A 15,569-nucleotide genomic window follows, 5' to 3' on the forward strand; every position below is an offset into this window, starting at 1 on the left:
TGAGAATACATTGAGGTCATAATTGGTCAGGACAATTTGTCTGCCGATTGCGTGATAGGTCATCTTTCTCTGAAATATGAGTATCGCGAGTGTTTAAAAATGTACTGGAAAACATTTACTGTTGGTGTGGTGACCTTGGGGGTCATTGTTCCAATACAGTTTGTGGGATGCTGCCAGGTGCCATGGCATTTGCAGTATCCAGAGCATCCAGTCTTGTCATTGCGTGAAATAATTTGAATTGCGTGTTAGTTAAGATCTGTGATGCCTCCTCAGGTTGAGGGCAAGAAGATCATCCAGACTGATGCTATGAATGGTTTCATCTGCTCCTACACCTTTTGTTCATAACATCTTGTAATAACTGCCATGTAGCCTGATGAGAAACTAAAGCTCATCTTGATTCATTTGCATTCGAAGGTGCCTATTTTTCCCAAACAAAAGGACCCATCACTGAGCGGGAAGTATGGAGAATGTTATAGACATCAGTGGTGAGATAATGGTGGATCTTGACCAGCAAAACCATTGTTGTGTTGGTGAAATGCAAACAAAAATCTATATGATGTAAACTTTATTCTCAGCTAATCCCTTTGTCAAATGACAGATTTTGATGTTGGTAACTGGAAAGCCTCCATTGTTGGAGGACGAGAAGCCGTATCCAATTGAAGCAGCAAAGGCTTCTGCGATGACTGTGGAAACCACTGCTTATGCCTTGCTTCAAGCATTGTCAAGGAATGATATTGACTATGCAACACCGATTGCGAGGTGGCTAACGATGCAACAGAACTATGGTGGTGGATTTCACTCGACGCAGGTAAATGCTTGAGATCACAACAACAGGCATTCAGATATTTCCATTGATCATGTTACTAACTGGTGGTTGATGCTGTTTGCAATCAAACTGGACACTGCATTTTCATCTGCAGGTTTGGTGCATTGGCACAAATTCCAGTTCTTGAATGGTGTTAATCCTTGGTTAAATTCTTACATGCACTTTGTCTGTGCATCAGTTTTCCTTTTGGCCTTGTCCTTGAAAACTACCTGTTTCTGTAAACCTTCACTTACTTGTCACAGGATCATTGAGGGACAGCATAATCGAGTGCTATGGCAATGGAACAGACCCTTCAGAAAATTGTATGTGCCCTCACAAGATGCAAGTCCCTAACTATTGGAATCACATTTCCCAGCACTTGACCCAGAGCCTTGTATGCCTTGGCATCGCAAATGCCCAATCAAAGACTTGTTAAATGTTATCATGGTTTCTGCCTCTACCACCCACACAGTCAGTGCGTTCCACATTCTGACCACAGTTTCGGTGCAAAAACAAGGAAGTTTCCTCAGAGGTAGTAGGAGAATCTGAGAGAACAAGGTGCAGAACTGGATGAACACAGCGGGCCGAGCAGCATCAGAGAAGGAAGAAAGCTGACGTTTCAGATTGAGACCCTTCTTGAAAACCGGGGGAGGAGAAGGGGATTCTGTAAAACATAGGGAGAAGTGGGGAGGCAGACAGAAGATGGATAAAGGAGAAGATAGGTGAACTGTCCCGTGCTGTCCCCTGCTCCAGAATCAGAGAATTCTACAGAATTGAACAGGCACTTCATTCCATTGTGTCTGTAACCACTGAAGCCACACTAAGTTGACATTCGGCTCATGTTCCAGCAATAGGCCAATTGCCTTGAATGTTATTTCATTTTAAGTGCTGTACCAACCCTTTTTCTTTAATGTGAAAAGATTATCCACCACCTCAACTAAAGTCCCAGACAATGAATTCCAAACACCCAGCACCTTCTGGGTGTCTTTTCTTTCCTGAAATTCCTTCTGAGCTTTTAACTTAAATGTACGTATCTCTTCCTCTACCACCACCGCCCCCCCGCCACCGACCCCATTATGAACCTTCTTTTTACCTCGCCTATACCCATATTAATCCAAACAATTTTTTCAGGACCTCCTTCAACCCTCTCTGCTCGAAAGAAAACAATCCAACCTTATCCAGATAAAACAGTGATGCTCGAGACAAGGGAAACTGCAGATGCTGGAGAATACAAAAGAAAACATAGTGTGGAGCTGGCTGAACACAACAGGCCAAGCAGCATCTCAGGAGCGCAAAAGCTGATGTTTCAGGCCTAAACCCTTAACCAGAGATCAGCAACAGTGATGCTGCCTGGCCTGCAGTGTTCCTCCAGCTCCACACTGTGTGATCTCAGACTCCAGCATTGGCAGTTCTTACTAACACAAACTTATCCAGACTCTCCCAAGAGTTAAAATGCTTCACCCCCTCAGAACATCTTGATGAATGTCCTCCACACATGCTCAAATGCAAACACCTCCTTCCTATAATGGAGAGACCAGAACTGCACTGAGCAGTTCAGCTGGGGCCTAACCAAAGTCCTGTACAGCTCTTGAGCCATATGCTTTCTGAACTGTCCTTTTAAGCTGCCATTCCACGTTCAGGAATCTGTGGCCGAGTACCCCAAGATCACACCATTCCTCTGACCTTCCTAGTGTCCTGGCATTTCTTTGAATGATTCCTTGCCTTGTTCGTTTGTCCAAATTGCATTACCTGACTGATCAGGGTTAACATTCCATCTACCACTGACCTGCCCATTTGACCAATCTGTAACTTTGGATTCAACTTGCTGTATTTTCCTGGACCCCATGAGCTTTACCTTCTTTGCCACGCTCCCATTTGGGACCCTGTCCAAGTCTTTGCTGAAATCTATTTTCACCACATCAACTCCCATCTGCACACTCCGTCACCTCTTTGAAAGGATCATCTCGGTTTGTGAGGCATGACCTCCGTCTGACAAAGCTATGCTGACCGTCGCTGATCAAACCCTGCTTCTTTCAAAGGAAATTAAGCCTGCCGTTCAGAATTTTCTCCAATATTTTCCTATCTACTGATGTGATACTCACCGGTCTGTAATACTCTGCTTTATGTTTGTCACGCATTTTGATAAGTGGAACTGTGTTACCTGTTCTCCAGTCCCTTGGTACTTGTGAAAGCTCTGTATGAGGGCGAGTGGAATTTTTTCTCTCATCTCCCTGGGCATCTTGGCATACACTTCATCCAAACCTGGGATTTGTCCAATTTTAAATTCACCAAAACACCTAACATCTCCCCAGTCTCTGTTAATTCTGCTCGGGAATTGTGTGCTCCTTCTCACATGTAAAAGCTGATGTGAAGTTCTCGTTTAACACCGGACAATTGCTCTCCAGTTCAAACCATTGATTTGCCTCTTCATCCCTAATGAGACTTGGTTTTCCCTGGGTTTTCTCTTTCCCTCTAAGACACTTGTAGAAGATTTTGAGATTCTCCCTAATCCTAATCTTGGTCACCAGCGTTCTGTTGCCCTGTATTTGTTCTCTGAATTGCTATGACGAGATGCCCCTGCACACTATACATCATGATCATGGTGGTTTCTCGCAGATATGGATGACACTCTGACACTCTCCCACTCTCAGGCTGAATTGATCGGCGGCTGTACAGACCGATGCAGCTACCGTAGGCTCTGTTGCACTCGGGGCAGAAGGCAGTCGTGGGAAGGGGTGAGGGAGGTTTGGTATGGCTGCATGGCTTCCACTGCTTCCAAAGGCAAGCCTCGAGGTGTTTGATGCCTTCCCAGGTGCTCTTCAGGCTTTGGACCGTCTTAGGCTGGCGATTCCCAGGTGTCTGCAGGAATGTTGCACTTCACCATTGAGGCCTTGAGTTTATCGGCGAGTGCTTCCTCTGCACATCTGGGTCTCGCCTGCTGTTTTGAAGCTCGGATGAGAACGTGGGGAGAGTCTTGTGTCAGTCATACAGATGAAGTGTCCAGCCCATTGTAGCTGATCGAGGATGGTCAGTGCCTCAGTGCTGGGGATGTTGGCCTGGTTGACGTTAGTGCGTCTACAGGGGCTCTTGTTCCCTTGATGACTGTTATACACCTCCCTTTTCCTTTTTATCTGGTCAAAGAACAAAGAAAATTACAGCACAGGAACAGGCCCTTCGGCCCTCCAAGCCTGCGCCAGATCCTATTGAAAGTAGCGTGTTGATGCATTTGTGTAATGATTGTGTTTTGTTTGATCCCTAACATTGAAAGCAGTGTAAGAATGTCTTTGTGCAGCAGGCAAGGTGTCATGAGATTGAGCCTTCATAGACTTGCATGGTGTTGAAAATTTGCCATGATTTATGAAAACGGTGATAAATGTCCATGATCAACATTTCTGTTACACTGCAATGATGATCCCGTGGCATGTAAAATCAGAAAGATACGATAAAATGAGACTGGGTCATGCCCTCGTCTTGCGGACTTGGGTCAGCATGCAGAGGGAATGTTTGCCTTTCATGTATATGGAAGTACTGAAATATTTCCATGAATCTAAAAGTCACATTTCCCTTCATTGAAGGACACAATCATTGCCTTGGAAGCTTCATCACGATGCGACATTGCATTTCTGAAGAGGGAAGAAGAAATCAATATGCAAATTCAATTCCATGTTTTTGGAAGTCCCATTGAGAAAACGATTCATTTGCGCCAGCATAATGCTCTGACTGAGAAAGAATTGAAGGTGAGTTTGTTGTTTAGAAGATCACAGCAATTTATGCATTAACGTCTTCATCAATAATGTTCCTTTGCTTTCAAACTGCATTTTCCACTCTGCAAGGTAATAACTGTTAGAACAAGCAAGAGTATTGGTAGATGGCCTATGGGGAATGCAATGTTACAAAACCCAATCCATTCAACAACATAGTGAAATGTGAGGCTGGATGAACACAGCAGGCCCAGCAGCATCTCAGGAGCACAAAAGCTGACGTTTCGGGCCTAGACCCTTCATCAGAGAGGGGGATGGGGTGAGGGTTCTGGAATAAACAGGGAGAGAGGGGGAGGCGGACCGAAGATGGAGAGAAAAGAAGATAGGTGGAGAGGAGAGTATAGCTGGGGAGGTAGGGAGGGGATAGGTCAGTCCAGGGAAGACGGACAGATCAAGGAGGTGGGATGAGGTTAGTAGGTAGGAGATGGAGGTGCGGCTTGGGGTGGGAGGAAGGGATGGGTGAGAGGATGAACAGGTTAGGGAGGCAGAGACAGGTTGGACTGATTTTAGGATGCAGTGGGTGGTGGGGAAGAGCTGGGCTGGTTGTGTGGTGCAGTGGGGGGAGGGGACGAGCTGGGCTGGTTTAGGGATGCGGTGGGGGAAGGGGAGATTTTGAAGCTGGTGAAGTCCACATTGATGCCATTGGGCTGCAGGGTTCCCAAGTGGAATATGAGTTTATTATCACCATTCAACAACATATTTCAGATATGTCGACAAATTAAATATTCCAGCAGAGGGATAAAACAAGGAAGATGAGAGTGAGGAGGCAATAGTTTTGATGACAAAAGAACACGAACTTAACTTGATCCATTTGAGCAAAAAAGCAGGCACACAAACAAATAATCAGCTAACAATGCACATGTGCATCGGAGGCTACAGGGGGACTAAGAATGCCGAATTGTTGTCATGCGTATTGCTGAAAGGGTGATTGAAACAGATTCTGTGGTAAATTTGAAGAAATACAGATAATACATCTCAGGATGTTCGAGAAAGAACATTATGGACTGAGGCAAATTGTATTGCCCTTTTCAGGAGTTATTAGGTTCATAATGAATTGAAAGACTTTCTTCCGTGCTGAAAGCTTTAGTTTAGTTGCACCTGGATCACAATTTCTGTTCCTGGTAGTATTTAGCAAACTGTTAAAAGTGAATGTCACTGCACAGAATTCCAAACATGACTCCAATCAGTAGAGAAAATATCCAAGGGGTATGATGAGTTGTATCCTCTCATGTTGAACAGCGCAGCTACAGATACAATGGAGGCACTGATGATAATGTTCCAAGAATCCTTAGATTGTGGAAAATTCTCAGAGGATTGAAAGATTGTGAACATAACACCATTATTCCAAAGATACTTGGACAAAATAGTAAGCCAGTATTGCCAATTTAGGTCAACCTGGGTAGATGTTCATGCCGGCAATGAAAGATGAAATAACAGGGTACTGAGTGTGCTATAACATCCTACAGAGTTAACATCCTTTCAGAAAGGGGAAATAATACTTGACAAACTTGCTACAGTGCTTTGAGAAGGAAACAAACATTACTGATGAAGGACCACCAGTTGATGTCGTACATTGAGATTTCAAAAAAGCATTTGATAAGGTACAGCTCATAAGGTGTCTCAAAAGAAAAGAGCCCATGTGTTCAAGGGTAGTATGTTAGGATGGACAGAGGACTGCATCGTAAATGGAAGTAGAGTCGCAGCAGCAGGATGGTAACTTAGAAGTCATGTACGGCCACAGAGCGAATGCTGCGGAGGCCGTACGCCTCATGTTGACTGGGTTGATTTCAGAAATGGCACAGGGGATTGCTATGCTTATGAATGTTGGGCAGGCTGGGACTACGTTCATTGGTGTTTATAAGATTGAAAAAAATCTTATTTTTTCGACATTTAAGATTCTTAAGAGGCTTGATGGTGTATATCCATAGAGATTACTCCCATTTGTGAAAGATTTTACGACCAGAGGCCACATTTTCAAATTGGTTGCCCATTATTTCAGGGAAGAATGACTTCTTTCAGGTTGTAGCAATTTATTGAACACTTTAGCCAAGAAGATTTTAGAGGTAATGCCATTAATTATATGCTAGGCTGTAACGGCCAGGTTAATTTTTAAATCAAGAAACAATGATAATGAGAAAAGGGTCTAGGCCTGAAACGTCAGCTTTTGTGCTCCTGAGATGCTGCTGGGCCTGCTGTGTTCATCCAGCCTCACATTTTGTTATCTTGGATTCTCCAGCATCTGCAGTTCCCATTATCAGTGATAATGAGAAAAGGGTACTCTTTACAGTGGAAGATACTTCAAGGATCCCCTTATTACTACAGAATACAGGGAGGAATTAAGCCCGTCACTACCACACCATCAGTACCATGAGAGAAGTAGCAGTAGACAATCCGATGGAGTAAAAGCAGATTCGACTCTTTGCCATGATGGTTTACTTTCTAAGATTCTCAACAATGAGCTTCAGAGTCGGTGTATGCATTGATTGTAATTTCCCAAACAGGTTTAGATTCTAGAGAAGCATCCGAGGGCTGGAAAAATGCTGATGTGACATCCCTATTTAAAAAGGAGAGAGGCAAAAAGAAGATAACTACAATCGAAACAGCCTAACATCTCTTGTTGGAAATATGTGGCAATCAACTATGAAGAAAATAATAGCAGGACATTTGGAAAATCAGAATCTAATCAGACAGAATCACCATACATAATGGGAACTGCAGATGCTGGAGAATCCAAGATCATAAAATGTGAGGCTGGATGAACATAACAGGCCAAGCAGCATCTCAGGAGCACAAAAGCTGACGTTTCGGGCCTAGACCCTTCATCAGAGAGGGGGATGGGGAGAGGGTTCTGAAATAAATAGGGAGAGAAGGGGAGGCGGACCGAAGATGGAGAGAAAAGAAGATAGGTGGAGAGAGTATAGGTGGGGAGGTAGGGAGGGGATAGGTCAGTCCAGGGAAGACGGACAGGTCAAGGAGGTGGGATGAGGTTAGTAGGTAGATGGGGGTGGGAGGAAGGGATGGGTGAGAGGAAGAACAGGTTAGGGAGGCAGAGACAGGTTGGACTGGTTTTGGGATGCAGTGGGTGGAGGGGAAGAGCTGGGCTGGTTGTGTGGTGCAGTGGGGGGAGGGGAAGAATTGGACTGGTTGAGGGATGCGGTGGGAGAGATTTTGAAACTGGTGAAGTCCACGTTGATACCATTATGCTGCAGGGTTCCCAGGCGGAATATGAGTTGCTGTTCCTGCAACCTTTGGGTGGCATCATTGTGGCAGTGCAGGAGGCCCATGATGGACATGTCATCTAAAGAATGGGAGGGGGAGTGGAAATGGTTTGCGACTGGGAGGTGCAGTTGTTTGTTGCGAACTAAGCGGAGGTGTTCTGCAAAGCGGTCCCCAAGCCTCCGCTTGGTTTCCCCACTGTGAAGGAAGCCACACCGGGTACAGTGGATGCAGTATACCACATTGGCAGATGTGCAGGTGAACCTCTGCTTAATGTGGAATGTCATCTTGGGGCCTGGGATAGGGGTGAGGGAGGTGGTGTGGGGGCAAGTGTAGCATTTCCTGCGGTTGCAGGGGAGGGTGGTGGGGTTGGAGGGCAGTGTGGAGCGAACAAGGGAGTCATGGAGAGAGTGGTCTCTCCGGAAAGCAGACAGGGGTGGGGATGGAAAAATGTGTTGGGTGGTGGGGTCGGATTGTAGATGGCGGAAGTGTCAGAGGATGATGCGTTGTATCCGGATGCTGGTGGGGTGGTGTGTGAGAACGAGGGGGATCCTCTTTGGTGTGACGGGGTGTGAGGGATGTGTTGCGGGAAATATGGGAGATGCGGTCAAGGGTGTTCTCGATCACTGTCGGGGGGAAGTTGCGGTCCTTGAAGAACTTGGACATCTGGGATGTGCGGGAGTGGAATGTCTTATCGTGGGAGCAGAAGCGGCGGAGGCGGAGGAATTGAGAATAGGGGATGGAATTTTTGCAGGATGGTGGGTGGGAGGAGGTGTATTCTAGGTAGCTGTGGGAGTCGGTGGGCTTGAAATGGACATCAGTTACAAGCTGGTTGCCTGAGATGGAGACTGAGAGGTCCAGGAAGGTGAGGGATGTGCTGGAGATGGCCCAGGTGAACTGAAGGTTGGGGTGGAAGGTGTTGGTGAAGTGGATGAACTGTTTGAGCTCCTCTGGGGAGCAAGAGGCGGTGCCGATACAGTCATCAATGTACCGGAGGAAGAGGTGGGGTTTGGGGCCTCCAGTGACAGTGCAGCACTCCCTTAATATTGTGAAAGATTTTACGACCAGAGGCCACATTTTCAAATCGGTTGCCTATTAATTTAGGGGAAGAATTACTTCTTTCAGGTTGTAGCAATCTGTTGAACACTTTAGCAGAGAAGGTTTTAGAGGTAATGCCATGAATTATATGCTCGTCTGAGATGGCCAGGTTAATTTTTAAATCAAGGAACAATGACAATGAGAAAAGGGTAGCCTTTACAGTGGAAGATACTTCAAGGATCCCCTTATTACTAAAGAATACAGGGAGGAATTAAACACATCACTACCACACCATCACTACCATGAGAGAAGTAGCAGTCGACAATCTAATGGAGTGAAAGCAGATTAGACTCTTTGCCGTGATGGTTTACTTTCTAAGATTCTAAACAATGAACTTCAGAGTCGGTGTATGCATTGACTGTAATTTCCCAAAAAGGTTCAGATTCTCGAAGCATCTGAGGGCTGGAAAAATTCTGATGTGACGTCCCTATTCAAAAAGGAGAGAGGCAACAAGAAGATAACTACAACCGAACCAACCGAACATCTATTGTTGGAAATATGTGGCAATCAACTATGAAGAAAATAATAGCAGGACATTTGGAAAATCATAATCTAATCAAACAGAATCACCATAGCCTGATGAAAGAGAAATTATGTCTGGCTAATTTGTTTGGGTTTTTGGAGGAAGTTTTGGGAGGAGAATTAATAGAGGAAAACCAGTAAATGTGTTGTGTTTGGACTTGGAGAAAGCATTGAGAATGTATTCAAAAGTAATAAGCTAAGAGCTGAGGTTTTGAAGGTAGTATATTGCTATGGATCAGTATGCTTTGCACGTTCTGGAAGAAGAGATGACATCTCGAGTGAAATGCACCAAGTGAATATATATTTTGGGGAACTTGGTGGCAACGCGGTAAGTCAGTGCAGAGGGTAAGAGGTGCCATTTGCTTGCTTTTTTTGCCTGATAGTTCGTAAGCATTTTTTTTTTGAGACAGGGTGAATTGAAGCCAGAATCAGGGACCGAGAGGGTGAACCAGGTTCATTGGTTGGTGATCGCTACTGGTTTAAGAATCTATTATCGGTAGCTTTCAGATTGAAAGTAAATCGGAGAAATATTTACAGGCTACAAACTAAAAGACCAGAATGTTTTCAAATCAAATTAAGATCGAAGTAATTGAAATGGAGATGCCAGGCCAGATGATGATTTGTACCTACATGACGGGGGAGTGGTCAGGCCCCAGACTCCAGCTCACGGTTGATGAACTGGAATCTCAGTTTTGACCAATCAACAAATCATGTGGGGCAGAGTTACCAGGGAATGCTGTGTTTCAGGAGGCAGTCACACACCTTAGATTAACTAGCTGAAACTCGGTCAGTGGCCAATGACAAAGAACAGGGCAGGTGGAAGGATCCAGGATGTCGTGCAGAAGGAACCTTGGTCTTTGATCTTATCTAACAGGTTTGAGATTCTTTCTTCCTGTGTGGATGAGAGTGCAGGGTATAGGGAAGATGAGTAAACTGACTGTAGCACTGTGGGACAGGGGGGACATTCAGGAGGGGATAAAAAGTGAAATGTGGTTATAATCAGAGGTAGTATAGTTTGGGGAATGAACACTGTTCGTTGTGACCAGGATCGAGAGTCTCGAAAGTAGTGTTGCCTGCCTGGTGCCCAGGTTCAGGATATTCCATCTCGGCTGCAAAGGAACTTGAAGTGGGAGGAGTAGAAATCCAGCTATCGTGGTCCACACAGGTACCATTGATATGGAAGAAAGAGGAAAGAGGTTCTGCTGAGGGATTATGAGCACCGAGGTGCTGAGGTGAGAAAGCAGAACCAGAATGGTAATAATCTCTGGATTATTATCTGAGCACTTTGGCACGGTGTGAACATAATTATAGATGTACATTGTTCAAATGGTGGCATGGCAGAAATGTGTTTGAATTCATGGGACATTGGCATCGGTATGGGGAAGGAGGGAGTCGTTCTGGTGTTATAGGCTCGACGAGAATCATATTGGGACAAGTATCCTCGCAAAATACAGAGCTAGGTCTGGGGCTAGGGCGTAAAAATAAAAAGTGTGGAGTGGGTGAGCTCAGTTGCATGGAAAATTGTGGAAAAAGTTAGAAGTTGGTAAGTGCTCAGCAAAGTTTCCAGAGCAAGTAATAGGACAAAAAGTATGGAAATGGTCAGGAGTCTCACTTCAGCTGCAGCAGATAAGAAGGGTGGCTGCAAATGCCAGACTGAAGATCTTGTATTGAATTGCAGGGAGTATATGAAACAAAGTGAATGAGTTTGTGGTGCAGATTGAAATTGACAGATACATCACTCTGGGTATCACAGAGAGGTGGTTGTTAGGGGATAAGTGTTGGGAACGAAATAGCCAATGATTCATGTCCGATAGAAAGAACAGGCAAATGAACAGAGATAACAAAGTGTGGAGCTGGATGAGCACAGCAGGCCAAGCAGCATCTCAGGAGCGTAAAAGCTGACGTTTTGTGCCGAGACCCTTCTACTTCTGTGTGTTCATCCTGCTGTGTTCATCCAGATCCACACTTTGTTATCTTGGATTCTGAAGCATCTGCAGTTCCCATTATCTCCGATACAAATGGACAGAGATGCCAGGGTTGGCTTGTCAGTCAGAAATGAGGTCGCACTGAAGGAACCACAGCTCTTGTGCTTGTTTATTAATGACTTGGAGGAAAGAGGTGCATGTGCTGTGGCTAAATTTGTGGATGACTGAAAAAATATTTAGAAAGACAAGGCATGGCACAGAAACAGAGATTTACCAGGATGTTACTTGGATCGGAATGTATTAGCTATAAGGAGGGTTTGGTGGAAATGCTGTGTCATGATAAATGTAATGAGATCAACCATGATCTCACCGAATGATGGAGGAATATTCAATGGGCCAAATGGCTTTTTTTGTGAGCCTTCTTGTTTGACAATGCATTCATGAAGGTGTTTTTTTTTCACTCTTGGATAAGATGTGAAAATGAAATGTATACGAGATAATGGGAACTGCAGATGCTGAAGAATCCCAGACAACAAAATGTGAGGCTGGATGAACACAGCAGGCCAAGCAGCATCTCAGGAGGACAAAAGTGCTCCTGAGATGCTGCTTGGCCTGCTGTGTTCATCCAGCCTCACATTTTGTTGTCATGAAATGTATACACTTCCTTTTCATCTGGGAATAAATAATTGTTCTGAACGATTTCCATTGACTAATAGCAATCTGACAAGCTTCGCAATGTAAAGAGATTTTTAGCTTCTTTTTAATTGTAAAGGTATTCTTTGGAATTAATTTGGCATATATTATTTGCATCTCAGGAAGTATGTTCATCACTGCACCTCAAAAAGTGCTCTGTTGTATGACAACAGCTTTTGAAAGATCACTTCAATGGTTGTGATTTTGAGTTGCCATAACACACATTAAATTACACTGTTGGCCAATCTGTCCATGATTATTTCATTATGTTATGCTTCAAACAGACAAGGAAATATTGGTGATGCAATGAAGTGTTTGACTCTCAAATATAATTGCTGTTATAGTTTCCACTTGGAAGAAAGATTCACATCAAATTGACTGGTCAAGGAAATGGGACACTGACTGTGAGTACTTTGAATGTTCGAGTTATTCCTAAAATGAAAGTTATGACCTTGATGATTTCTCTTTCATGCAGATATGAAGAGACTCTTTCAAAATATCCTCTAGGTTAGTGGTTCAGGCATAAAAGTGCAATATGTATATTTATGTATATACATGTATATGCGTCATCTGAAAAGATAATAAGGAAAATATTCTGCCTGGAAGTCAGTGGTGAGTGGAGTTCCACAGGGCTCTGTCCTTGGGCCTCTACTGTTTGTAATTTTTATTAATGACTTGGACGAGGGGATTGAAGGATGGGTCAGCAAGTTTGCAGACGACACAAAGGTCGGAGGTGTCGTTGACAGTGTAGAGGGCTGTTGTAGGCTGCAGCGGGACATTGACAGGATGCAGAGATGGGCTGAGAGGTGGCAGATGGAGTTCAACCTGGATAAATGCGAGGTGATGCATTTTGGAAGGTCGAATTTGAAAGCTGAGTACAGGATTAAGGATAGGATTCTTGGCAGCGTGGAGGAACAGAGGGATCTTGGTGTGCAGATACATAGATCCCTTAAAATGGCCACCCAAGTGGACAGGGTTGTTAAGAAAGCATATGGTGTTTTGGCTTTCATTAACAGGGGGATTGAGTTTAAGAGTCGTGACATCTTGTTGCAGCTCTATAAAACTTTGGTTAGACCGCACTTGGAATACTGCATCCAGTTCTGGGCGCCCTATTATAGGAAAGATGTGGATGCTTTGGAGAGGGTTCAGAGGAGGTTTACCAGGATGCTGCCTGGACTGGAGGGCTTATCTTATGAAGAGAGGTTGACTGAGCTCGGTCTCTTTTCATTGGAGAAAAGGAGGAGGAGAGGGGACCTAATTGAGGTATACAAGATAATGAGAGGCATAGATAGAGTTGAGAGCCAGAGACTATTTCCCAGGGCAGAAATGGCTAGCACGAGGGGTCATAGTTTTAAGCTGTTTGGAGGAAAGTATAGAGGGGATGTCAGAGGCAGGTTCTTTACGCAGAGAGTTGTGGGAGCATGGAATGCGTTGCCAGCAGCAGTTGTGGAAGCAAGGTCATTGGGGTCATTTAAGAGACTGCTGGACATGTATATGGTCACAGAAATTTGAGGGTGCATACATGAGGATCAATGGTCGGCACAACATTGTGGGCTGAAGGGCCTGTTCTGTGCTGTACTGTTCTATGTTCTATGTTCTATGTTCTATAAATCACTTGTGACAAGGTGAGAATGAGTTATCCAGATAGTAAGACCTGCCAATGTTGGTGTCTGAGATAACACATTGTGGAGCTGGAGTTACACAGCAGGGCAGGCAGCATCAGAGGCTCAAGAAAGTTGAGGTTTTGGGTCAGGACCCTTCCTGAGAAATGGAGGGTGGAAGGGAGCTCAGAAACAAATCGCGTGGAGGGGGAGGAGGTGCTGGGGAAGGTAGGTGGGATGGTGATAAGTGAGTACTATCCAGATTGGAACAGATTTTCCCCAGGGGGTATTGAGTACGAATTCCAAATCACTCTCAAAATCTTAGTGACTGTTAACATTGATGTTTTTTGTCTGTGTGTTTCAGTAATTGCATGACAGTTGAATGGTTCGTTGAGAGTGAGGAACCTATGGACTCTCACACACCAAGATGGAATTTAGTTCGAAGAGTGACTTCAAAATAGTTGCTTGCTTTTAAAATTTTGACCGTTTTTGCTGTCCAGTTGAATGAATTTAGCTTCATACTGCTTCAATAGGAATTAGTGTTTAATAGGAACATATTTGTGAAACTTACAGTTCCGTAAGTTTTAGCATAAACTGGTGCAGCCTTTCGGTGCTTGCAAAAAGGCTCACCTCTCCATTAATACCGAAGGAAAATTGGAGTTTAAAAGTAAGTTCACCCGCTGTCAGGGAATGAAATGTTAATGTTGACTCGAATATAATTTTTAACAAAGTAATATCTTTGTGTAACACTGAACTCAAATTAAAATTTGGATATGCTAGTTTTACAGATGGTTGGATATTGAATTCATTTTAAATGAGGGTGAAGATCACTTTAAATCCAGCATATTTGTGAAGAAAAGAAATAGCATGTCAAATAAAATTAACTGCATGACTCTTCATAGCCCTATATGTAGAATTTCATTCTGAACTATGAGACAGTTGTGACCCCATACTCCCTCAGTGCTCATGGCAAGAGTAAGACTCCTGTGCACTGCATGGAATGGCGGCAACATCAGATTCATTGATGCTTGAGAATAAAAAGAATATGACGATAAGATTTAAAATCAAAATCTCATTGAACACTTCAAGGAATGTATTATAGGAAGAGGGGGAAAGCATGTATGAGTAATAGAAGGTGGTGGCGCAGATCACATAGACCTGTGTGCTAAAACTTATCACAAATTTCACATTGAATGGAACAGTTTAAACAGGCTGGAGGAAGCAGACATGCGAGCCCAAACTTTTTGAATTTGAGCATTCTGTTCGTAAACATCAGCAAAATTGTGGGAAACATGTTTATTCTTTCTCTTTTATTGCACAGAACCGTACGATTAGACTGTTTTGATGAGGAATTTAAAGATTATGTGTCCCATCCGTTTGACTCACCGTTTGGTACCATAGGTTGGTACGATCTTCGTTCGAGAAAGAAAAGGGATGTTCCAGAGACAGAAAACCGTCAAACCATTTACTACAAAGTCCGTTTCTGGTTAGTATTAATTAATGCAGTTAACATTTTTAGCTCGACATGATTGCACAATGGAGTCAATAAGAAAATTCCATCTGATATTCCACATAAATTTTAAGTGGATATCAAAGCAGCTCATTTCTTTTTCACGCTGTATGCTGCTTTTAAGAATGGTTGTCTTATTGTCGAAATGTTTAGCTTTGACTCCATGGCTTCTTCCATTAGCTCACATTGAAACACATGTTTCTTCAGCCAAAAATCCACGTTTACCCGGTGTAGCTTGACTAACCTTCCCCTGTGGTCGTTCCCCTGAAATCCCCTGCGGTCGCTCCACTGAAAAACAACTATACCATTTTGGATACTGTTCCGGGGGACGAGTTAGCAGGGGTATGCAGTAGGGTGCAGGTCTCTGGCACAGAGTCTGTCCCTCTTGCACAGAAGGGAAGCGGGGATAGGAAGAGAGTGATAGTCATTGGGGACTCA

At 44.0% G+C, this 15,569-nt stretch overlaps 1 protein-coding gene across 1 annotated transcript; it reads left to right on the forward strand.

The window, feature by feature from the left end:
- Positions 1 to 629: 629 nt before the first annotated feature.
- LOC132206826 (complement C3-like) lies at positions 630 to 15,096 on the forward strand. The gene is made up of 4 exons (XM_059641905.1): positions 630 to 808; positions 4,381 to 4,542; positions 12,365 to 12,424; positions 14,943 to 15,096. The coding sequence occupies exons 1-4, from the start codon at positions 680 to 682 to the stop codon at positions 14,964 to 14,966; spliced, it is 375 nt and encodes a 124-aa protein (XP_059497888.1). The 5' UTR covers positions 630 to 679; the 3' UTR covers positions 14,967 to 15,096.
- Positions 15,097 to 15,569: the final 473 nt, after the last annotated feature.

Source organism: Stegostoma tigrinum, chromosome 44, assembly GCF_030684315.1.
Source record: "Stegostoma tigrinum isolate sSteTig4 chromosome 44, sSteTig4.hap1, whole genome shotgun sequence".
Lineage (NCBI taxonomy): Eukaryota > Metazoa > Chordata > Chondrichthyes > Orectolobiformes > Stegostomatidae > Stegostoma > Stegostoma tigrinum.

What these genes read in the sequence shown, in the direction of transcription:
- LOC132206826 (XM_059641905.1), top strand. Translation starts at nt 680, where the DNA reads ATGACTGTGGAAACCACTGCTTATGCCTTGCTTCAAGCATTGTCAAGG. An exon ending in TGACTGAGAAAGAATTGAAG is followed by an intron (nt 4,543 to 12,364) that starts GTGAGTTTGTTG and finishes TTGCTGTTATAG; the next exon opens with TTTCCACTTGGAAGAAAGAT. An exon ending in AAGGAAATGGGACACTGACT is followed by an intron (nt 12,425 to 14,942) that starts GTGAGTACTTTG and finishes TTTATTGCACAG; the next exon opens with AACCGTACGATTAGACTGTT.